The sequence below is a fragment of the Leiobunum rupestre genome, chromosome 2 (genome assembly GCF_980474605.1).
Source record: "Leiobunum rupestre chromosome 2, qqLeiRupe1.1.hap1, whole genome shotgun sequence".
Lineage (NCBI taxonomy): Eukaryota > Metazoa > Arthropoda > Arachnida > Opiliones > Sclerosomatidae > Leiobunum > Leiobunum rupestre.
Window position 1 is genome coordinate 8,196,777 of NC_143385.1, and position 24,004 is coordinate 8,220,780.

General features: G+C 39.8%; 1 protein-coding gene across 1 annotated transcript; it reads right to left on the minus strand.

Annotated features, from left to right (window-relative positions):
* Positions 1-5,608: 5,608 nt before the first annotated feature.
* Positions 5,609-20,195, minus strand: LOC149956011 (techylectin-5B-like). Its single transcript, XM_090166735.1, has 6 exons — positions 19,943-20,195; positions 18,792-19,009; positions 15,854-15,959; positions 14,513-14,677; positions 7,415-7,638; positions 5,609-5,719 (listed from the first exon to the last, which is right to left on the minus strand). Exons 1-6 carry the CDS (start codon positions 20,193-20,195, stop codon positions 5,609-5,611), a joined length of 1,077 nt encoding a protein of 358 aa, XP_090022861.1.
* Positions 20,196-24,004: the final 3,809 nt, after the last annotated feature.

Genomic DNA, 24,004 nt, shown 5'->3' on the forward strand with positions numbered 1-24,004 from the left:
CAGAATGAACCCTGGGGTGGCGCCATCTAGTGGCGACATTCTATATTAACTAATGACACATTCACTAGTGTTGTAGGCTGAGAGGTGTTAAATTGTGTGAGTTGCACTTGAGATGATTGCATGTGTAGGATGAGCTGCCCCAAGTATCTAATATGTATAATATAAGCCTAAGTGGTCACTACTAAGTCAACATGTAAATAATGTATGATATTTTAAACTTTTACTTTAACGGAATAAATAATAATAGACCTGTTACTAGCAATCATGTTTGATTTATCCGCCTACTTTCCAACAGGTATTATGAGAGCGCCGTGTCCAATAACGTGTCATCATTGTGAATAACCATTGTTTTCCGATACGAACGAAATATCATTTTCCCTGGTTGACTGATCTGAATCAATTTGATTTCATTGAATTTATGCGATTTTTTTAAACAGACTATATGAAGTTTCTTCTCTTCAGTAAGAATACACTACAAATCTCTTAGTGTTGTAGTTACATTATGTACCCCTCCCCTGATTTTATGGACTCTCCCTAGACAGTGGCGTCTCCTCCCTCTCTGGAAGAAGATTTACTTTTGGTTTTAGTTTCAACTACAAGATAGCTTTTGCGGAGCTTGTTCGGAATGTTCGTCGTCAGTTTTGGTAAATCTTTAGATTATTTTAAACGAAGATTGTTTTAATTTGATGGTCAATCTTCTGGATCTGGTAAGAGAATGAAATTTGGGAAAGCTCCGAGGCTTAAATGATCTTTCTTGAACGTTGGAAACTTTCGTCGAGCTGTAATTTAAAAATGCCTTCCAAGAATTCATTCCAAACAGTTCTAGAATTTTTTTAAAAAAAGATACAAAATATATTCCTTTGAAAATTTTAAAAATATCATTTTCCTAAATTTTGTTTTTTTTTATAAATTATCAAGTATTTTTCATAATTAAAATTTCTAAGATCCACAATAATTAATTAATTCTCGGACGAATTAAGCAAGTTGAATTCATGGCGGACGTTTCAAGGCGGTTACAACATATGCTTCCGACGCTACGAGCATGCGCCCAATATTCACAACACTCTTTTATAGATTATTTTCCCTTCAGAAATGCGGTATTGCCCAAAGTAAGAATTGAGATTTGCAGTTAATTATCTAGGCCAACTAGGAGCAACAAACACAGCAGCCTGCACAAGAAGAACGCAGCTAGGCTTTGAACACCCTACCGCAGTGTTGTGTACAACTTTCATTGGACAAACCTTTTCACGGAACGTTTTACGAAAAGGGGGAAGACTTTTTCCGAATTTTCCCCTCTGACGACAGAAGACGCTAAACCAATGAAAACTGTTTACAAGAAAATGTAAGGTTTTGGACGTGTTGCGTTCTCCTTGTGTGGGGTGCTGTGTTTGTTGGTCATAGGTCTTCCCCACGACGAAAGGCAGAGAGGCGTGGTTTTTCATCCGGAAATCACGAGGCAAACCGTGTGCTGCGCACATTTTCTTAGTAAACTTGAATACATTCATGTCTGTGTCTAACCTTACGAACAATAAGAGTTTTTTTTTAATTTTAGATGAGATGAAGGAAAGAAAATAAATGTGGTGCAGCACTTGATTGGGTTGAAATGTGGTCACTGACTTTGGGGGAAAAGGTAGAGGAAAAGGGTATTGATGACAGAAATGTATATTTAAATGTATATTTAAATGTCATTTGCATGTGCGGTACACACTCAAAACTTTGACAGATATGTATATTTATATTCCATTTGCATGTGGACGTCTACACTCTAAACGTAGATAGGATTAATAGTTGTACATTAAAAGCTATAATTCTAAGGATCCCAAATTTTATTTAGTTTATAGAATCTTTTCTTTTGTAATTTTTGTTACATTTTCAGTTTATAGAACCATTTTTTGGTTTGGGTTTTATTAATTAATTGGTATTGTCTCTCCAAAACCACTTCTTTTAAGCACCTATTTAAATATTTATTTTTTTTGTTCTCAAAAATGTACGCTTGTTGACTTTTTATCAAAAGCCCTGCTTAAAAAGCTTGTGCCAAGCCTTCATAGAATTTTCCAATTACTCATAACTAGCGAAATTTAGTATAATGTTTTGCATTTTCCTTGCATATTAAAATTAGGTTAATGGAAAAATCTAAAACGGTAAAAGTATTTTAAAGTTTTGGTTTCAGAAAAATGTAGTGAATAAAAATTTGGCAAGCTAAAATGTACCTCTCCTCGGAAGAGTTTCTAATTTTCCGTGAAGCGTAACATTTATCTGTGGTTCTGTGGTAGAGCGCTCATCTGTCGTGACAAAAAGATGGCTCTTTTGGAAAAAGCTTTTCCCTAATTCCAAGAAACTGCGAATGCAGTTTTTACCTCTCCGAGGGGACTATGTCGGTGAGCTTTAACGGAGAAATTTGCGGTTGGTGTGGTTTGGTTTGGTTGTTTTTTTCGTTAACGCTCACTGTCGTGATGTTGTCAACTCGGTTTCATTGGAAATTTTATTATTTTAATGATTATGCGTTTATGTGGGAATGTTGAGTTCGTGTTATGGCGGGTGTTAAGTGTGTTGTGTTTGCATTTTGTATGTATGGGCGTATTCTCTCTAACTTCTTCTTATTGACTTTTGGGGCGGACCGAGTGCTGAGGGTTAAGATAAACGTCTCAACGTCCAAACGGCAGGGTTCCCACCAATTGTTTACGGTATTCGTGTTAGTATCAATTTGCGATTGCATCGGGCGGGATTTGAACCCGAAACCTCCTGTATGACAGGCGGACCACCGACACTTATTACGCATTTTAAATTATTGCATCGAAGATATTCTAATGTAGCTTCTTCCCTGTTGATTAAAAAGAACGCGCTGCCCAGGTTTCGAACCCGAACCCTTCTACATGACAGGCGAATGTTTTTTTTTTTTTTTTAGAAATTAAAAAGCTCTATTTACAATAAAGGTCTACATTCAAATACATCTAAAATTTATATTACATGGAACGTGTGAATTACCAATAATTAAGCTCAAATCCCCATCAAAACGTGCTAGCTTGAGCAGTGGTTGCATTAATTAATATGCTGTCCGAAAGCGAAGAATTATTTGAATTTATAAAGCTCGTAGAATCCCGGGATACATCTGGAAATTGAGATTCCGTCCTAGGGCGAAACAGAGCAACGAAATCATCCCACGCGAAAGGCTGAAGAGTCGGCAAAGACTGCAACCTAATTTCAGGTAACAGCTTCAGTGTGGGCAGGCGAATTTCGTCCATTGCTGGCCAGGGCGCCAATTCGAATGGTTTCACAGTTGGAAAAACGAGTGGCTTGATTCGAAAGAGAGGATGAATGGTCGGCATTTCAAGAGGTTGAAGAGTTGGCAATGGTGGAATAATCAGTTCCATCAACCCAGTTTGGTTGTTCCTAACCCATTGACTAGAACACAGGTTGAAGGATATAACGCCGAATACTAATGCCGTATCTATCAAAACTCTTCTCAACTGCATACTTGACAATAGGTAAAGAACGTTACAATTACAAAACCCTTATTACACAGCTTGACAATATTTTAGAATAAGCGACAGGCGAATGTTCTACCACAGAACCACCGTTAAAGACAGGGTGTAACGGATAAGAGTACCGAAACTTTTTATATGCATTCTTTGGGTCTCTATGAGTAAAAAAAGTCTCATAAACATGGGTCCTAAAGTGCTTCGTTTCAGAGATATGGGCTGGAAAAAAACTACCCCAAAAATCCGGATACAGCCTTAAATCTGGCAAACAATATTCTTCCTTGAACCAAATTGTTTTCATTAAACTATCAATGGTTTTTTATCCTTGAGACGAGAAATTTTAATAACAAGTGGCAAAAAATCATTAATGTCCTTTTAGAAGTAAAATGAGTCTGAAGACAAAGCCATTTTAATTTTATTGACACGGTTCCAAATAAAACAAAAACATATTGTCGTTACGAACGATTTTAATTATCAAAATTAAAGATACAAATGTCATAAGATTTCTAAAAGAATGCTTTTAAGTTTGTCTAATTCGTTCTGTGGTTAATATGGCACGTCAAAGAACGCTTATTGGGTTAGAAGTTCAAAGATTCAATCGTTGATCTATTTGGTAAAACCAGTCGAAATATTATTTGTATCTCTCTCCAGGTTACATGCCAATCATACAAAAACAATGTTTAAACTTTGTATTTTGAACTTTTTTTTAAATAAATCATTATAAAATATCTGGTTATTTGTGAAACTTATTTACTTTGTAACTACAATTGCGATATTGATGGCACATTATTCTAACGCTGAATACGCGGATATGCACTCAATGTACGGACGAGCCGAAGGAAGAGGAGATGTGCAGAATATTCCACTTGACGTGAAAGAACAGGTAACTACTTTATAGTTATGATTTTTAAGATTTTACTGTGAAAATGTTAGGTAGGCATACTTCCAATTTTCGATTATGATCCGGGAACAAGTAACCGCCAAGTTGGAAGACAGTTATGTGTCACTCATGTTATGGTCTGGAGAATTCTACGTGGTCATCGTTTTCACCCTTTCCATCTTCAAAAAGTCCAAGACTTGAACGACGCCGACTATCCTAGACGTACCAACTTCTGTCAGTGGTTTGGGGACAGAGTACTGAATGACCCACAGTTCTCGAGTATTATCCTAACAGCCGATGAGGCCAATTTTCCTGGAACGTCATAGTCAATTTGCACAATAATCATTAATGGAGCCAAAATAACCCACATGGAACTATAGTCGCAACTCACCAAGAGCACTTTAGCCTCAACGTTTGGTGTGGCATTTTCGGAGACTATCTAGTTGGACCATATGTTCTTCCTAGGTTAAATGGAGAGTCATACCTACGATTTCTTCAGGAATCGTTACCAGAGCTATTGGCAACTAGAGTGGGAATGTGGTTCTTGCACGATGGAGCGCCACCACATTTCAGCCGCGCAGTGTGAAATCACCTTGATGCAACATTTCCTTTAAGGACGAGGAGGAACTATTTCGTGGCCGCCTCCATCTCCCGATTTAAAGCCTTGCAATTTTTTGGGGATATCCGAAGGAACTTGTTTATAAAACAGATGTCCGTGACATTAATGACCTTCGTCAACGCATTATTGATGGATGTGAGACTATTCGGAAAAAGCCTAAAATCTTCGAAAAGATTCGTCAATCATTTGTACGGCGTTGTCATTTTTGTATAGCAGCCCTAGGTGGGCATTTTGAGCAGTTATTGTGATGTTTTACAATTTATTAAAAGACAATAATTATTTGAAAATGGATTTTGCGTATCACTTCCGAATAAGGTTTAGCTGGTAAATTGAATTTGTCCGTATGATGTCCCGAAAACCGGATGGAGATAGATATTGAAGTGACTCGGAGGTTAAAAGACGAGCAAATGTCTGATTTTCTCAGAGCCAAAGTACGTCCCGAAGACAAGTACTAAGACGACCGTCGGGTTTTTAATGAACATACCGAGGATGAGTGTACGTTAAGCCTAAAGACGTCCGAGAGTATTTAGTTTGGTTAAATATCAGCTTAATCGGGACGTATCCAGGACGTTCATTTGATGTCTTGTATTTCTCGTAGCTGTCTATCTACAGACTCAAACGCCAGTCGATTTACAACCAGCCATTTAGGAATCCACTGCCGGTTGAATCTTGGAGCTTATAACCCATTTTTCTTGAGCCCGTGCATGCAATAAGAGTTCCTGGACCAATGTGCCGTATTAGCTACAGAACGAATTAGACAATTTTAAGATTATTCCTTTAGAATTTTTATGAAATTTGAATCAATAAATTAAAATGGCTTGTATTTGTCTTCAAACTCATTTTACTTCTAAAAGGACAAGAATGAACTTTTGCCACTTGTTATTAAAGTTTCTCGACTCACGGATAAAAAACAATTGATATTTTAATGAAAACAATTTGGTGTATTTTTTGGGAGCCCATATCTCTGAAAAGAAGCACTTTAGGACCCATGTTTATTGGACATTTTTTACTCATAGAGACCCATAGAATGCATATAGAAAGTTTCGGTATTCTTACCCGTAACACCCTGTATATAACGCTTCTTTGAAAATTATAAACTCAGCTTAGAGTATATTAATGGTTTTTAAAGTCTACATTTTTTACGTATGAAATTTTAAGCTCAAATATTGTTTTAGCGCAGTCAGCAGAGATAAGAGGGTTAAAGGGTAGAACCTGTGGGTTAGGTTTTTGTTATTAATTTACGGGTTTTCTTATCGACCTATAGTTGTATTAATGCAAAGGCTTTTATTTAAAGTTGATCGATATACGAGCTGTCGTTTAGTGCTTTGTTGATAATAAGGTTTTTGCTTCTTGTTAATACATTTGGTGTGGATATTTGGATATCTACGATTCCTAATGCAGTCATTGATTTCCTGGGTGTGCGAATCATTATATGATATTGGAAATTGGACGGCATTGGTCTTTTTCATGCGGTATGTGTCACAACGTCAACTGGAAGTCTACGAGTCGTCCACTACCAGATGTCGAATATAGCTATTCTACGGTATCTTCATCAAGGGCGAGTGTTGAAATAAAATGAGTGTTAAAGATGTGGCAAGTATTTCGTAAACGAGAAAAATACAAATACCCTCTGTAGATATTTATTTCATTAAAATTTGCTTCGTATTATATTGAACTGATAAACTTGTACTGTAAAAAGGTTAAATTCAATTGTGCATTGTTTTAGTACGTCTAACTCACTGTTGTAACTACTTAATTTATATTATTCTGAATAAATTATAGTCGGTTGTTTCGTTTCAATTATTTTAATTAAAATAAAATTTTTTATACCGGGCGGGATTGAACCGGGATTACGTTTTTAGTAAATAACTCTGAATTGCGGAGATATCTTTAAGGGACGTCTCGATAAATTAATACCACTAGGGAAAATTCTTCCGAGGAGAGGTATATTTTGGCTTGCCAACTTGTTACACTTTGCCCCGAAAATGCGTACGCGTTCGCAGCCCAGACAGACAGACCCCCAGACAGACAGACACGGAGATTGTAAAACCCCTCTTAGGGGGCATAGTCCACTCGGAGAGGTAAAAATTATAAATGTGAAATGTCGCTTTGATATCACAAGACAAAACTTAAAAATAAATCTTAGCACGTGCGCTAGAAAATCCGAAGTTCCTCGAGATTCAAGCACGCGCTCGTAGACTTGTAGAAGTAAGAGAAATATTGCTTTTACGTTACAAGACAGATCTTTTAATTGCAGAATTTCCTCCGGCGACACTAGCATGCAGATTTGATGAAGAAACAGACAGTGACGTAAGAGCTACATTAAAGCAAGAAGGCCCCTCTACTTCATTGAATCGAAACAAATCATTTATTCGTTTCAAGTAAATTTGAGGTATTTGATTTGCTACTTAAACCTTAGAATATTAAAGGTCTGACTTTCATTTCAACGTTCTTCAACGAGTAATGGAAACCGCGGAATGAATTCCAGTTGACTCCGTCGGCGTAGCTGGAATGGTTTCCTCTCAAATACAGTCCGTTCAAGTTCGTGGCGTGGCAGTGGGCGTACCACCAGGCACCCTTGTACTTAATGGGACAATCGTGCAAGCCTGGTCGGTCGAACGTGTAAAAGTTCTGACCATTTTGAAATGACAATGAGTCACCTGCCAACGACAAACATAACACTTTGAACACCTTATCACGAATACCATTGCCGCCATTTTGGGAAAAGGAATTTTGAAGTTAAAGTCTATCAGAGCGAACCGTTTACGGGCTTATGGCTGTCAGCATTGCCCGATATAAAGCGACGTTAACGCCACCAGGGTATTTAAATGATACAATTAAATTTCCGATTAAAAACCTAAAAAATTGTAGTTTTAAATACTCCAATGTATTCTACATTTTCTTACAAGGCATCTATAATTTAATTTATCAATATTTGCGTATGAAATACAGATGGCGTTGCTATTTGTGAGTTCTTAACAAGTCTAACAAGACTTTCATCAAAGATAATATGGACCGCGTACCGTAGATTCGAATACACTGCAATGTGCGTAGTCAATAGCGTTTACCCACTTCCGGCGAGAGCTCCGAAAAAGTTACCTCCATTGTTAGCATGGTAACCACCCTTCCATAAACTGCAACCTTGTACCTCTTCGTGGTGGAAGGGAGTAACAGGTGGAGGGGCAACCCTTCATGCTGGCCAACTAAGGCTCTGCTTCTTCCTTAAGCTAAGGTGTGAGGTATCGTGTTGAGGGATGAGTGGTACCGGGGAAGCGAAAATACGGTATCGTGAACGATCCCCTCGGGGCACCAGGCGACACCCCGTTGTATTTTAGCCTTCCGCCCGGACAGAGGATTAAGGGTGGTGACCTTCTACTTTCCTCTTTTCTCGTGGGATCTTTTATGAATTCCAAAAAAAAACAAAACAACAAAAAAACCATCGGGCACGGGTCTGTCTTTAACAGCACCCGGCTCTAGCCAGGGTAAGGGTGTATCTCAGGATACTACCCTCCCTTCAACAAGTTCAGGTCGTGGGTCTGTCTTGGAAGAAACCAAGCCCATGTTGCTAGGGTCTGCCTCCGGCAGTACCGAGCATCAGAAGCGAGGGTCTACCAAAGACAGCACCCCGACGGAGGGAAGCAAGGTAAGTGCTTCAAATGCTCGTACTCGCAAGAGGAACAGGCGTCGTAAGACAAACAAGAAGGAGGTAGACGACTCTTCAAAGGGTAACTCCTCTTCAAAGGGTAACTCCTCTTCAAACAAGAGAACAAGGGAGTCGGACCAAGACTCTCCAAGTTCTCAACAACAGGCTGCCAAAAAGTCCAAGCCACTGACCTTCAGCGAAGCTGTGGGTTCGACGTGGATGGCCATCATAAAAGAAGGCTTTCCCTCGAACGGCTTAACCGAGGCAGAAATGGATGCCATCCAGCTTGGAGTTCTGGAGAGGATAGACGGGATACCCTCGGGTAACCCTCTTCCTCAATTCCTGCAATTCCAGCTGAAAGGAGTTGCCCTGGTTTACCTGTGCAAGGATGACTTCACAGGTAAATGGTTAAGTCAGGAGTTCGACCGTAACGAACAGGTTCTTCAGGGAACAAGGCTTTTGGTAACAAAGGCCAGTGACCTGCCGAAACCTTTTATGGTCGCTCTCCGTACGAGGGACGTCTGGACGAAGGACCCTAAAGTTCTTCTAAGGCGTCTACAAACTTTCAACGGTGCGCTGAACACCAGCTGTTGGAAGGTTCTGGGCAAGTCCGAGGAACCGGCTGCCATCCGTTGGATTTTTCTGATGGATGGTGAGACAGGTTTGGACAGGGGTATCTTTAAGATACTCAGTCACCCAAATCAAACCCCAGTCGTAAGTGCTGTAGAGGGTGTGGTTAATCCTATACCTATTAATGAATCCCAGTCTAACGACTCGGTCATTTCAGGACTAGAGGACCTAGAGCCTCTGCTCAGCGATTATTCGGAAGGGGATACGCTGACAGAGGACATCAAAAACCTCAGTGTCTTGGACGGTGAAGAGGTCCAAGACATGGTGGTTCAGCCAGATGGAGCAATGGTGGGGGAGACTGGTGGTGCTAACCCAACCAGCGGGAGTGGTGTGGTCTCCGCACCCCCCGCTGGGGGGGGGAAGTGACACCGGTCAACCTCCAATCTAGGCCTGTCGCCATGAGCATTAAGGTGGTGCAGATAAATCTTCATCACTGCAAGGCAGCCTCCGCTGTACTTTGTCGAAGGCTTGCCAAGGAGCAAATTGATGTTGCTCTTATTCAGGAACCTTGGATTGCCAAGGGTAAAATCCTTGGTCTTAATAGTGCAGGTAATGTCTATTATGACTATAATTCCGTCTCACCTAGAGCTTGTGTATTGGTACGCAAGGAAATTCATGCCCTTCTGCTCTCAATCTATCTCTCTAGGGACACTGCCGTGGTTAAAATCATTTTCCCTATCGCTGGTGGGAATGATGAACTGACGCTGGCTTCTGCTTACTTTCCTTATGATGATGCTCTGCCCCCCCCCCCCCCATCACAGGAGGTAACCAATCTGGTAAACCACATTGAGAGGTCGGGAAAGAAACTCATTATAGGTTGTGATGCGAACGCTCACCATGTTATCTGGGGCAGCAGTGACTGCAACGATCGTGGTGATAAACTAATGGAATATGTGGTTAGTACAAAACTCCATATTCTTAATAGGAACAATGAACCAACTTTTGTTACTCGTAATAGAAGTGAGGTCATTGATCTCAGAAAATATCGCAGCTCTAATTAATGACTGGCATGTGTCCAGTGAATCATCACTGTCGGATCACAGACACATCTGCTATAAAGTCAGGATGAATGTGGTTACGGTTTATACCGAACTTCGCAATCCCAGGCGAACCAATTGGCCTGGTTTTAGGGATGATCTAAATCTTCATCTGAAGGATGATAAGCCTAGGCTGTCATCGGTGCTGGATTTTGATTTGGCTGTTGATCGCATGCAACATGCCATTATCGACTCCTACCACCGCAACTTTCCATGAGATTGGCAGACTTCGCAAAGAAACTAGGAGGCTTTTTAACAAAGCTAACAGGTCGGGTGATTGGGTTGCCTACAAGCACACCCTCACTGCGTACCATAAGGCCATCCGCGAGGCCAAGAGGGACTCGTGGAGGAATTTCTGTGGAAATATCTCTGATATTCCCAGCACGGCAAAGTTAATGAAAATTATGGCCAACGATAAGAATAAACATCTTGACACTATTAAGTTGAAAGATGGTAGCCATTCTTCGTCGGGTAAGGAGACTCTAACTCATATGTTAGATGTACACTTTCCTGACTCCAGAATTACGAACAGTACTGATTCTGACCCCCTTCCCATTAGGATTGCACGTACCAAAAGGGAGGATTGGGCGGTGGCAAACAAAACTGTCACGCACTCCAGACTTATCTGGGCAATAAAGTCTTTTAAGCCCTATAAGTCTCCGTGGCCGGATGGGATAATTCCCATTCTGCTGCAGGAGGGCATTGATATTATTTGCCCGATGTTGAGTAGAATCTATAGGACTTGTATTGCCCTTGGATATATTCCTAGCACCGGGAAACTTTCTAGGGTGATTTTTATACCAAAGCCAGGGAAATCTAATTATCTCGAGGCTAAGGCCTTCAGGTCAATCAGTTTGACTTCTTTTTTTCTAAAGATTTTGGAGAAATTGGTAGACAACTATATTAGGGGGGAGGTTATTTATCAAATACCTCTCTCAACGGCTCAGTATGCCTACCAATAAGGTAAATCTACTGAGACTAACCTTCATGGCATAACTAATTGCATTGAAAGGGCTATCAACTATAAGGAAATAGCGTTAGCAGTTTTCCTTGATATAAAGGGCGCTTTCGATAAGGTGTCCAGTGCAGTCATCATGAAGGCTGCAAATCGCTTTGGCATTAATGACACTCTGTGTCTCTGGATCAAAGCTATGCTGACGAATCGTGTGGTGGTATCGTCTCTGCTTGGTGAATCCCTTATGATCGCCACCAGTTGTGGTTGCCCGCAGGGTGGTGTTTTATCACCTCTGCTGTGGTGCCTGGTTGTGGATGAGCTTTTGGTGAGGCTAAACAGGGATGGGTGCCGCTGCTTCGGCTATGCCGACGATATCGCCATCATCTTTACGGGTAAGTTCCCCAATACTATTAGCGATTTAGTGAGAAGGGCTCTTGCATCAGTAGAAAACTGGTGCAGGGAAGTGGATCTTACGGTTAATCCTAATAAAACGGTTCTTGTTCCTTTTACTCGTAAAAGGCTGCAAAACTCTTTTAATAATATCTCCTTATTTGGGACTATTTTGAGCGAAAGCACGGAGGTGAAGTACCTCGGTGTTATTCTTGACAACAAACTAACATGGAAGCCCCACCTTGACTCTATAGTTAAGAAGGCTAAGATGTTACTTTTGAGCAGCGTTGCCAACCTGTACGATAATTATCGTTTTGTACGATTATCTCACCTTCCGTACGATGTACGATATCACAACGTACGATCTCGACAATTGTACGATAATTCAGTAGGATGTACGATATTACAACGTACGATATTGACAATTGTACGATAATTCAGTAGGATGTACGATATTACAACGTACGATATTGACAATTGTAGGATAATTCAGTAGGATGTACGATATTACAACGTACGATATCGACAATTGTACGATAATTCGTTAGGAATGAGTTTTTGTATTCCTCCATGGTTTTTGTAATGTACGTTGTTAAAAAATACCCATTTTGACGCTTAGGTTTGGTATCAAAGTTTATTATTAGAAATATGTTTACAACTAAATTATAGTACGCTCTCAAAGAAATACTACCATTTGTAATATTATGCAAAATGGTATTTGTACCATAATTATAGTACGTATGGCAATGCTGCCGGTGATTCTCTTTGCCTTGGAGTATCGCGCCATCAGTGCTCTAAAGAGAGAGAAGAAGCGCTCCCCCTTTTAATTTCGCCCCCCTTTTCTACTCGCTAGTCAGACCTCTAGATATTTTTGAAGCGTACGATAAATAGAACTGAAATACGATAATTTTCAGGTGTTGATACGATAATTCTATTCGATCAGGTTGGCAACGCTGCTTTGGAGAACCAGGAGTGCAGTTAGCAGGTCATGGGGTCTTAGCCCTAAAGTGGTCTTCTGGCTGTACACAATGATCATCAGACCATTGCTCTCTTATGCTGCAGTGGTCTGGTGACCTAGAGTCCAAATTAAGACTGTGCAGAGTGATCTGCGCAACCTACAAAGGCTGGCTTGTGTCAGCATCACAGGAGCTATGAAAACAGCCCCAAGTGCTTCTCTAGAAATTCTCCTGAACATTCTTCCTCTTCATCTTTTTATAGAAGAAGCTGCTGCCATGGGGGCCTATAGGCTCAACCAGAATGGTTGGTGGAAGGCGAATATTTGGGTTAATAGCCACACCAAGATCTATCGGGACATTTCATGTCAGTTACCTGTCTACCTAATGGGTTCTGATATGATGGCTACGAAGCTGCATTTTAGTCAGTCTTTCAATACTTATTATCCAAGCCGTACGGAGTGGGCCAACCATAGCACCCTCGGGGCCAGAGGTGAAATCATCTGGTTTACCGATGGGTCTAAGACCCGCTCTGGATCTGGTTCGGGTATGTATTGTCTCGGCTTCTTTGAAAGCCTTGGTGTTTATGCTAGCGTTTTTCAGGCGGAAATTGCCGCTATCTGCTTCTGTGTTGACTTTTGTCTCAAAAAGAAGCTTCATGGCAAGGTTATCCAAATTTATTCGGATAGTCAGGCAGCCCTCAAGGCTCTCAACCAGTTTCAGGTTTCTTCAAAACTGGTGTACAGCTGTTTGAATCTCCTCTCGGAGCTAGGTACCAACAATAAAGTTCAACTCTATTGGGTTCCTGTCCATCGGGGGTACTATGGTAATGAGAGGGATTATGTCCTGGCCAAGAAGGGGGCAGAGGCTGGGTTCTTTGGTAACCTGCCGTTCCTATCCCCTCTGGCATAGTTCGCGGCCTTATCTCTAACTCCATGACGGACCGTCAACTCAAGCTTTGGCTTGAGATGGATGGCCAAAGGCAGGCTAAATAGTTAATCTCTGGCCCCTCTAGGCAGAGAGCTAAGGAGCTGCTCTCGCTCTCCAAATCTAATATCAGGTTGGTCGTTGGCCTACTCACAGGTCACTGTCTCCTTAACAGACATCTTTACCTGATTGGAATCAGCGATGATCCAATCTGTAGGGCTTGTCAGGTTGAGGAGGAAACCGCCTCTCATGTGCTTTGCAGGTGCGATTACTACGCGGCCCAAAGATTCGAGAATCTTGGTATGCTGGAAACTTCTGATTTCTATAATATACCAGCCAAAAGGATTCTCCGTTTTGTGTCGGAATTCGGGCTTTTTAAGTCTTAAGGGTCGGGGTTGCACAATGGACCTCTGGTCGAAGTGCGCGAATGGGTCCTTAGCCCTTCACCCCTTTCACTAATAATAATAATAATAGCATGGTAACCAACTATAGATAGTGCCCTACAGCAATCGATGGAGGCCGATTTTTGGAGGTCACGTGCAGGAAGTGGGTAATCGCTCTATATTATATTTTGTTGAACCTAATTGATTTGGTTTAAGCGTAGTACAACGACTACTAGTAAGAAACATATTTTTTAGCACTAAGTTATGATGTGCCATCTACGGACATAATACAAATTACAAATAATTATGAAGACATAATTGATAACATAATAAGTTTTATTAGATTTCTTCTACGTAATTTAAGGTACCAGTTTAGATGGCGCAAACCAACTGACGAACAAGTTTGGCTAAAAATCGTAGGGAGCTGTGGGCTACTTGGCTTACGTGGCATGCATGAAGGGCTTGCCACCACCCTCCTACGCATTGAAACCCGGCCAACTGATTTAAAGGCATTAAAAGTCTCTAGCTGACTTGGGCCTAAGGTGGTGCTTTAAGTATTAGTCTTATTGATTATTATTGTTTTTGTTATTATTATTAATTATTATTATTTGATTACCTGCATCTCCGTAATAGCCCCCGACTTTCAACCGGTACCTGTTCAGCTCAGACGAAACTTCGAATTGAGTATATGTGGCGGATCGTTTGGTTCCTTCGAAATCTTCCATCTCGACTCTCAAGACTGACGGACTTTCATTTGCCAGAGCAAAAATGGCGTTATTTCCTGAAATTAGTTTTTATTAAAGAACGTGACGTGGGTATTCTTTTAAGTGCATTAAAACCTAAGGTTTTAACATTAGAAATAGTTCACTTAAGCCATACTCAAGTCTTCACTTGGAATTTTTTTTATATTTTACTTGCATCTTGTTATAAAGGCTGTTGTAGCAGAAGTAATGTCGATTTGTGTTTGCATTTTAAAAGCTACTGCAATTATCAAGTTTTATGGAAAAGCCTTATTTTATTTGCGTTAATTTCTACTTTAGAAGTTCAGAATAACTCGCAATTTATCAGATAAATTTCACGACACATTTAATGATTATTTCGATGTATTCATAATTATCATGATCTATTTAAAGAGTAAGTTGCAAATTATTCTTTACCGCCTTAATTTTGTTATTAAACGACGCGCTTACGTTTGAAGTACCCAAATAGAAAGTTTCGTTGCTTTGCGTTTTGTATTTAATTAGAAGTAATTAGTAGAACGCCAAAACAATTAGAATTTTAGCGTGGTGGTTGGAGTCATTGACTACACGTTGTTTCTCATTGGCCGTTATCCCGAACATAGGGTTTACGCTTGGATACAAAATGTAGTTGCTACTGATTCCGTGGTCAAATCCGAAAAATCTCCTATAGAACTATGAGATTCTATTACTGAATTTTGTACGTGGGTGCTTACATGGTTTTAAAAACAAGCGCTCACGCTTATCCTTTAGAGCGCACGCTAAATTGGCATCTTGGTAGGATAGTGAAGACTATATAATCTACCAGATGCAGTTGAAATAATTCAGACAGAACCATAGTCCATGACGTCACAAACTAGGCGCGGTAAAATTATCGTTCAGAATAAAAGCCGCAGAGGGGCGCTGCACGTAAATTTCGTTTTAATATGAAATAAACTTAACGACGGTATTTCATCAAGTGAGTTACATTTTCGGAAAATCCATCATCAAATGAACGAGAAAAATATAAAGTAATTAAGTTTCTATTCCGAAAATCTATTTGCAACTTACTTTCTAAGTTAAATTGAAATAAAATTAAAAAATTAACCAAAATACTATAATATCCTACATTTAGCGCCTTAACTGACTTCACAAAATTCCGTTTTTGCCATTTGAGGAATTTTTGAAATTTGTATACTCATTTTTTAATACTAGGCTAAAAAGAAATTGAAAGTACTTACCAATCCAAAATTCCCCATTTAAATCTCCGAAGCCTCGCTTGTAGTCGTCCCAATTGCGGAAAAAGCTTTTCTTGTTGCCCTTAACGTCGGCTCTCCTTTGAATTACCTGGTAAAATGATATACACTGTTTTATGGCACATACTACTACTAGCCTTAGACCGTTGCCTACGTTATTATAAAAGACCGTGCACGGGAAATGTTTTCCATTAATTTCTGGAACTTAGTTCGACAATTCCGGCCACTAGGTTATCTCGTATCTGGACTCCATTGCCTAGGCAACGGCAAGGTTTCAACTTCCAAGCGTCAAGAAGTAGGCTTTAGCCCCCCTGCATTTCTGAGAGGGGCCACATATTTATATTAAAAGGGCCACATATATATAATTAAGAGGCCCCATGTTTGAATTTATGAATTTTCTTAATCTCTAGAAATTTGTTTTATTTACTCAATAAGATAGTAGACCATAAACAGATAGATTCGGGAGGAAGGGAGCGGAAATTGAGAGAAATTTGAATGGACAATAAAAAGAAAAGAAAGGGAATTTAGGGAAATACCCCGGGCATGCAAGTGTCCCCTCAAGGTCGGATACAAGGTCATAGGGGGTCCAGTAAACGTGACGAGATCCGCAACAATAGAACGACCTTGCTCTTCTCGCTTCCTGGAAAATTTATAAGGGGTCACTAAAGTTGTAAGGGCCACAAAATTCTTAGGGGCCACAAAATAATTAGCCCACCTGTTAAAAAGTCTTAGCGCCGCTACTGCCTTCCACTCTATGCAAACTGTGGCGTTATAACAAATATGGGGTTCTTCAGTTTCCTCTTTCCATAATATCTTTTTGTGGTTAACGGTAGTAGTAAGTGTAGGGAGCTGCCGGCATGAAGGGTTTGCCAACAAAATCCTACGCACTGTAACATTGCCCCCTTATTTAAAGGCATTAAAAATTGTTGGATGACTTGGGCCTAAGGTGATGCCTTGGGTTTTAGCCTAACTGATTATTATTATTATTATTAATTTAGAAAATCCTTTATTAGGTCTAGATCAGCAGTGCCGGATTAAGGACAAGGCCAACTAGGCACTGGCCTATGGGCTCTCACCAACCGAAGGCCGCCACCAAGCGAAGGCCGCCACCAAGCGAAGGCTCCCACCAACCGAAGGCCCCCACCAACCGAAGGCCCCCACCAACCGTAGCCCCCCACCATCCGAAGGCCCCCACCAACCGAAGGCCGACACCAACCGAAGGCACCACCAACCGAAGGCCCCACCAACCGAAGGCCCACACCAACCGAAGGCCCCCACCAACCGAAGGCCCCCACCAACCGAAGGCCCCCACCAAGCAAAGGCCCCCACCAACCGAAGGCCCCACCAACCGAAGGCCCCCACCAATCGAAGGCCCCCACCAACCGTAGGCCATCACCAACCGAAGGCCCCCACCACTGATGAAATCAATTGATTTTTCTTCGGACATGCGAGTTTAGCGTTTTCATGCTTCCTTACATAGGCCCACAAGAAAATCTGTTTAGGGCCCCACCTTCAGTAAATCTGGTATTGTAGATCAGAGAGCCATCTTTCGTGAATTAGAAGTAAAGAAAGAGGTCGTCGACGAAGGCGTGTACGGGATATTTTAATAACGCTCATACTTAACACTCCGACTCGATAATTTTCGTTCTTTATGCTACTTTGGATTTGCTGATGGAAATAATTTCCCCCCATAACGATTTCGGTGACCCCATCTTGTTTGGAGCCCCAAACCCACTACAGCACTGACCACTAAGCTTAGGATAGGTTAGGTTAGGGTATAAGTAATAATATCCTTGTCCTTTACTTGAAAAATAGATTTTATAGACTTTAACCTCGAATAATATTGATCACAATTTAAAATTTAAAATTTGGAGTCCGTTAAGAATAAATTATGTTTAAAATTTCATTGAAATCGGTTAACTTTTACAAAAATAATAAAGAACTCCGTACCCTAGATTCGAGAGTGTTCGGATTCATGGTTTTGTAACGTAGTGATTACCCATTTCCGGTACGTGAGCTTCACAGGGCGTCATCGGTTGCCTTAGGGCGCTATCTTTAGTTGGTTCCCATGGTAACTACGGGGCTCATGTTGTCTGAGTTTTGGAAGGAATTGGTTAAATACTTTTGACTGCGTGAGGCAATGATTTCGAATCTGGGGTACTAGGTCTATTGTGTGCTTGCTCGTAGCGTCGTAGGCATACGTCATAATTGAGACCCGCCTCGAAACGGCCGCCATGACATAAATTTCACGTCACAGATTACGAGGCAAAACGACGCACGATTCCGCGAAATAATCACGTGACCGCCATGGGCGTCTTAATGTCATGGCTGACCTATACGCGTTACCATGGCAACGAACACAAGCCACACCCACGAGCAAGCTACGAATGTTATCTTTGCTTTTACCAAGATATTTATACTTAGTGAGACTGACTATGCTGAGATGCACCGAATGTTTCACTAGCAAGATAGGGGGAAGGAAAAACGTCACTGGCGTGTGATTCAATCGCGTTAGACTGGAATCCATTCCTCTACTTGGAATGCTTATCCTGCCGTATCGCGTATGGTAAGATCACTCTGACAGCTTTGGCCCCGCCTACGAGATAAAAAATCCCCTCTGCGAGCTATCCCCCCTCACGTAGTTGTTTGTTAAGTTTACATATTGACGTCCAAAAACCGTCAGTCACATCGAGACGAAAATCTGCCGCGATAAGCATTCCAAGTAGAGGTATGGATTCCTGCGTCAGAAGAAAGCAGTTTTTACGGAACGAGATACCTGGTTGATTTGGAAGGAGCTTACTCTTCGAATATGAGGGTATTGGGTGCAACGCCAAATATCAACTCAACGTAGACATTCTACGACGATGACCAACATTTGGCCGTTTGAGTCGGTGATAAGGAAGTATTTTTCGTAAAAACTTACAGTCCATCCTCCAGAGGTCGAGTTCATATCGCAGAATACGTTAATAGGGTGATTGAGGTATATTGGCCAAATTTGGTAGATGCCACTTTTAGCAAAAGAGCGGGAGGTCTTGATCTCGTGGCAGTTGGACGGAGAATTACTGCTGTTCGTGGTGCCCACTTCATTCGAAACCAGAAGGCTGGTGACCTTTTCGACTTTTCTCACTGCACAAGAACTTTCTGGAATTAACATAACAAAAAATAGGTGGACTTAATAAATATAAAATTCTTATCATCATTGTGCACTTGAAAAGCTAGGAGCAACAAACACAGCGCTCCACACAAGGAGAACGCAACCCGTCAAAAGTCATAGATTTTCTTGCGTACAGTTTTCATTGGTTAGACGCTTTAGCGCCTGCTGCCGTCGGAAGGGTTCAGAGTAAAGGTTCGTCCAATGAAATTTGTACATAATACTGCCTTAGCGTGTTTAAAGCCTAGCTGCGTTCTCCTTGTGTGTTTGCTGCTCCTAGATGAAAAGGTTGTGCCATGGAAACAAAATATCAAGATCGCGAAGCACAGACTCAATTATGAATTTTCAAATCCAGAAACGCGCGAGGAATTATGCACATTTTCCAAATCCGATTCACTAATCTCCGTTTCGCCATCAATGAAGTTGATGACGTGATATTCGTCATGCAGTTGGAATCGACTTAATTCACGTCATATCCCGTTAAAAAATTTCATTTAAGAAAATACCTTTAGGACATTCTTTGGGTTAGTTATGCTACATATGATATCACAAATGGCCTTATAAATGCCTACTATTCTGGATCATAGATGAGAAATAAACAAAGTTTTACTACTTATCTTTTTTCAATTTCAGATAATCTATTGAACCTACGGGGACAGGCCTGGGACATTTAATTTTTGTTCGAATTTATCATTTGTTTTGCAAGTTTTCAAATTATAATTAAATCTTCATGGTACATAATTCAATCTGTTAATTTTTAATATTGAAGTCATCACTTTGTAATTTCTATAACTATTAATTTTCTGTACCTTTTGGACTTTAAACTGAGTTGGGTATAAATGCAGGTTTTTAGAAATGCAAAGCAAATCATATGTGTAATCATAAATATAGCCAGACTATCTTTGATATAACTTTTCGCTTACTTTGAAGAGCAGTAAGATGAGACTTTGAAGAATGGATGAATTTCCGCAACAAACGTACAATGTCCTCTGCTGAATCGATGCTTGATTTGGCCGACGACAACGATTCACATTCATTTCCATTCGACACTTGGTTTTCGGTGTCAGAAATTATCTCTTTAAAGATGTTTGTTAGAATATCATTATTTGATTTGACGAAATTTCCACAGTAGATTAAACCCACAACTAATATCAGAACAAAGTTTCGACTAAACATTTTAAATGCTTTCCACAAATTGCTATTATCTGAACGGCTCAGATGCGCTTCCCTTTTTATACATATTGACATTCATCGCGTTTCAGCTGAATAAAGAGATTTAATGTAATACGGGCAAGAATTCGTGAACTTTAGAGGAATTTGAAGAGGACGATCAAGCTCCGTGTCATCAACGTTACTGTGATTGAACAGGTAAACCTAATTTCGTTTTAAAAGAGCCTTTTTGTTTGCCGTATGATCGAGGATTATATTTGCTCACACATTCGTACAAGTTTGCGATATCACCTATCATTAGATGGAAGATATGGGAGGTACTCTTTCACTAATTTGTACCATTTTAGATAAACAAGAATCGCCAAGCTACACGTAATATAAGGGAACTGTGATTCTCATAGAAATTGACGTGGTTTAAAGTTTAAATTTTCGCTCGCGACGGTGGACAGCCAATGATTTTGAACATCTTACATTCGAGGTCGTTTCTGCACCACCCGTTTCTCCAGACGCATTGGCAGCACGGGGCTAATGTATTCTTAGATATAAGCTCCTAGGTGATACCAGTATAATTATAATACACCAAAGACTATGCAAAGATAACGCTTTCGACCATTTGAATAAATCACAATTTTACTGAAAAGCACTACAAACACTATATACTTAAGCTACTGCAGACAAGCTGCTAGTTGATTTCTATTTGTAGGTAGAACAGTGGCGTCGATAAGGTAGGTTGGGGCGCTTACACCAGGGCATCCCAGCATCCAAAAAATTTAACAATTTCCTTAGGGTTATAAGGTGAGTTCCCAGGAAACCGGTAACTATATCTATATAACGAAACATACTTTAAGAACCGAGAACATTTAATATAGATTTTTTTTAAAACAGACCGTGAATTTATCTATCGTTAAAGTACCCGACACATCAGTGAAATTAAATAAATTTATTTTCCACATATTATCTCACTATCATGATTTTTCATGTCCTTTAACGGTCAACTTCGATCGCGTGTACCGCGCTTTAGCGGCCCGTCAATCGCCTGAATCTAACGTGTATATACACTCTTTTACGGGCGTATCGACCCTCTTTACAATCTCCTATGTGGCGGCCGCCACCGCCGTACTACCTCTGCCTCCACTATTGAATTTCTTTCCCCTAACGGGTCCCCTCCCCATGTAGTCAAGCTATGGATTCCCCCACGAATGTTCTCCGTAAAAGAGTCTATATTCTCATAGTAATATTGTGTAATACTTGAAACACATGTAAATAAATAAATAAAACAAAAAGTGAAAAGCAGATTTTCTGCAACTTCAGGATAAATATATTATTTTAATATTTTAAATTAAATAATATTATAAGCGCAATAAATTCTAATTTTAGGTTTAAGCAACTTTTAAGCTTTCGTTTTTTTAACCTAGAATAATATTGTCTATTTAGTAAGGGTTTGTAATTTTATCTGTTTTATCTGTTTTCCATTATAAAGGGGCAAATCTGAACAGAAATCATCCTCCTTGAAATGCAGGCTGCAGACCTTCTGTGTATCTTTTGGTACAAAATCACCCCGACTAAAGTTTTTTAACCATAAACTTTGAAGGCTTTCTTCGCTAGGAAACTCGTGAAAAATTAGTTCTTTCCTATTTACATGATTTGATGTACAATCTGGTACGCAACACGAGGCATTGTGATAAATATTTCTATCTTTCACCTATTTACTTTCAAAGACGTACCAAAGTATCTTTTATCCTCAATAAGATATCTTATTAGTTTTAAGATTCATACTCTTAAATCTAATTAGATATCCGGAAAATTCTACCTAAGAACGGTTATAAACTCGTGAATTTGCTATCTATATATACTATTAATAAAGATTTGTCATTATTAAATAGTTATAAATTTTAAGAGATACATTATTTACGCGTCTCTTTTCTTAGTTTATTTTTAAAGGGAATATTTTTTTTAACTATGAATTATACATAAATATATTGAGAAAAGATAATTTAAATTTCTAATCCTTGTTTTTGTTAAAAAGGAAAGTAGAAAAACCGAAGAAAAACATTTTCCCGTGATTTCACTTGGATTCCCTGCCTTTGGCGATAGAAGGTTTTTGGTCGTACGTAGCGCCCCTCGCGGGATTATTAACACACGCCAATTAACATTGGCGGGGCCACCAAAGTGCGGTACGCGCGATCGAAGTTAGCCGTGGTTCTATTTTCTGTTAAGACTACAGGAGGGCCTAAAAAATTTAGGCGAGGCTTCGCGAATCGCAAGCGGTTTAAAAGGCCCCCCTAAAAGACCCTAGCAACCTCATTTTCCAAAATGACTAGCAAATTACATTGATGGCGATAAATACCTGTGAACGGGTGTTCTCAGATTTCGAAATAATTACCATCAGAAACGAAGCGAGTCTATTGTTAAGTTCCCAATCTATAATTGCCAAAGTAAGCGTCAGATTTCATTCTGAAATCTTTTTAATTTTTAATTTTCAATTGGCCTTTGCCCTAAGCAAAAATAAGCTTGCCTTCGTTACGTGAATGTTACAGACAGCGCCAAGCTCGTTTGCGGCGTATGTGTGAACTATGTAATCAGGTCGAAAATTAGTTTTAGGTATCAACAAGTCTTCAGGCTTAGCTTGATGGAAAAATGTCCTTTACGGTACGCCAGGAATCAAATTTACTCGAAATTGAAAGATTAAATGTAAAAGGATCGTCTAATCCTCGATAGTAGTAGCGCTAAAAGCTTATTTCTAACAAAAATAAATTCATTACAAATCTAATCAAGGAAAAATGTAATTAAAACGGCACTAGGTTTTTCAAAATATAGATGAAATTTCGATCTATATTGCTAGGAAAATTTGTATAATTACTTTGGAAATTTTTAGCGGACATGACTTTGGGTGAAAACTGTGGGAGTAAAGATAGAACAGTGGGCAACGGTTTTGCCATGGCAACGAAAAATGTTTTTGACAACTTAAAATGTAAATTTTCCCATTGAAAATAACATGGGATTTTGACCGATTCCAAACATTTTACCAAAATTATAAAAAAAATGATAAAAATTGACGAAAAAAATCAAATTTTTTCACAGGGAAATCGGTCAAAATCCCATATTATTTTATGTTGTCAAAAACATTTTTCGTTGCCATGGCAGACCCGTTGCCCATTGAATAAAATCCCTTTAGGATTTATCAAGTTACATGAAGGTCTACCAATCCCCCGAGTTTGAACAAAATCGGTGTGTAACACCTCGGGTAGTCTCCTTGTCAGTTATTTGAACTTATTTATCAAATAACGCTTAGTTTTTCAAAATGTTTGGCTTTTTTTACTTTATTTTAGATAGTTCTCTTTCTCTTTCCATAATAGGTAAGTTTTAGAAAATTGATTTCCTCGAACTTGGAGGAATAAAACCTACGGGATTAGTGAACGCTTGGGGAGTTCGGCATCTGAGGAATAATAATAATATATATAGTTGCCTTAACAGAATAGAGATGGCGCGAGCGTCAGCGAACATCCAGCTTTATTACGGAAAAATTTCAAAATGATCTTGGAAGAATGGAAAATTCTTATCATCCTTGCGTTATTGAAAAGGTTATCATGGCAACGAAATCTCGTGAGGGCCTAGCACGAGCTAAACAGCCCTACGTTTCAGAAACGCGTTATCAACCATTTTTGACTTTTTGAGTTTGAATGCGCCTCACACTAATTTTAGGGCGCTGATTTTAAATTTGAATTCCGTATTTTTCTATCTGGTCTAGTTTCCGAGATTCGAAAATGCAAAAACGCATTAAAATCGAAAAGTTTCGAAAATACTTCGCAGAAAAG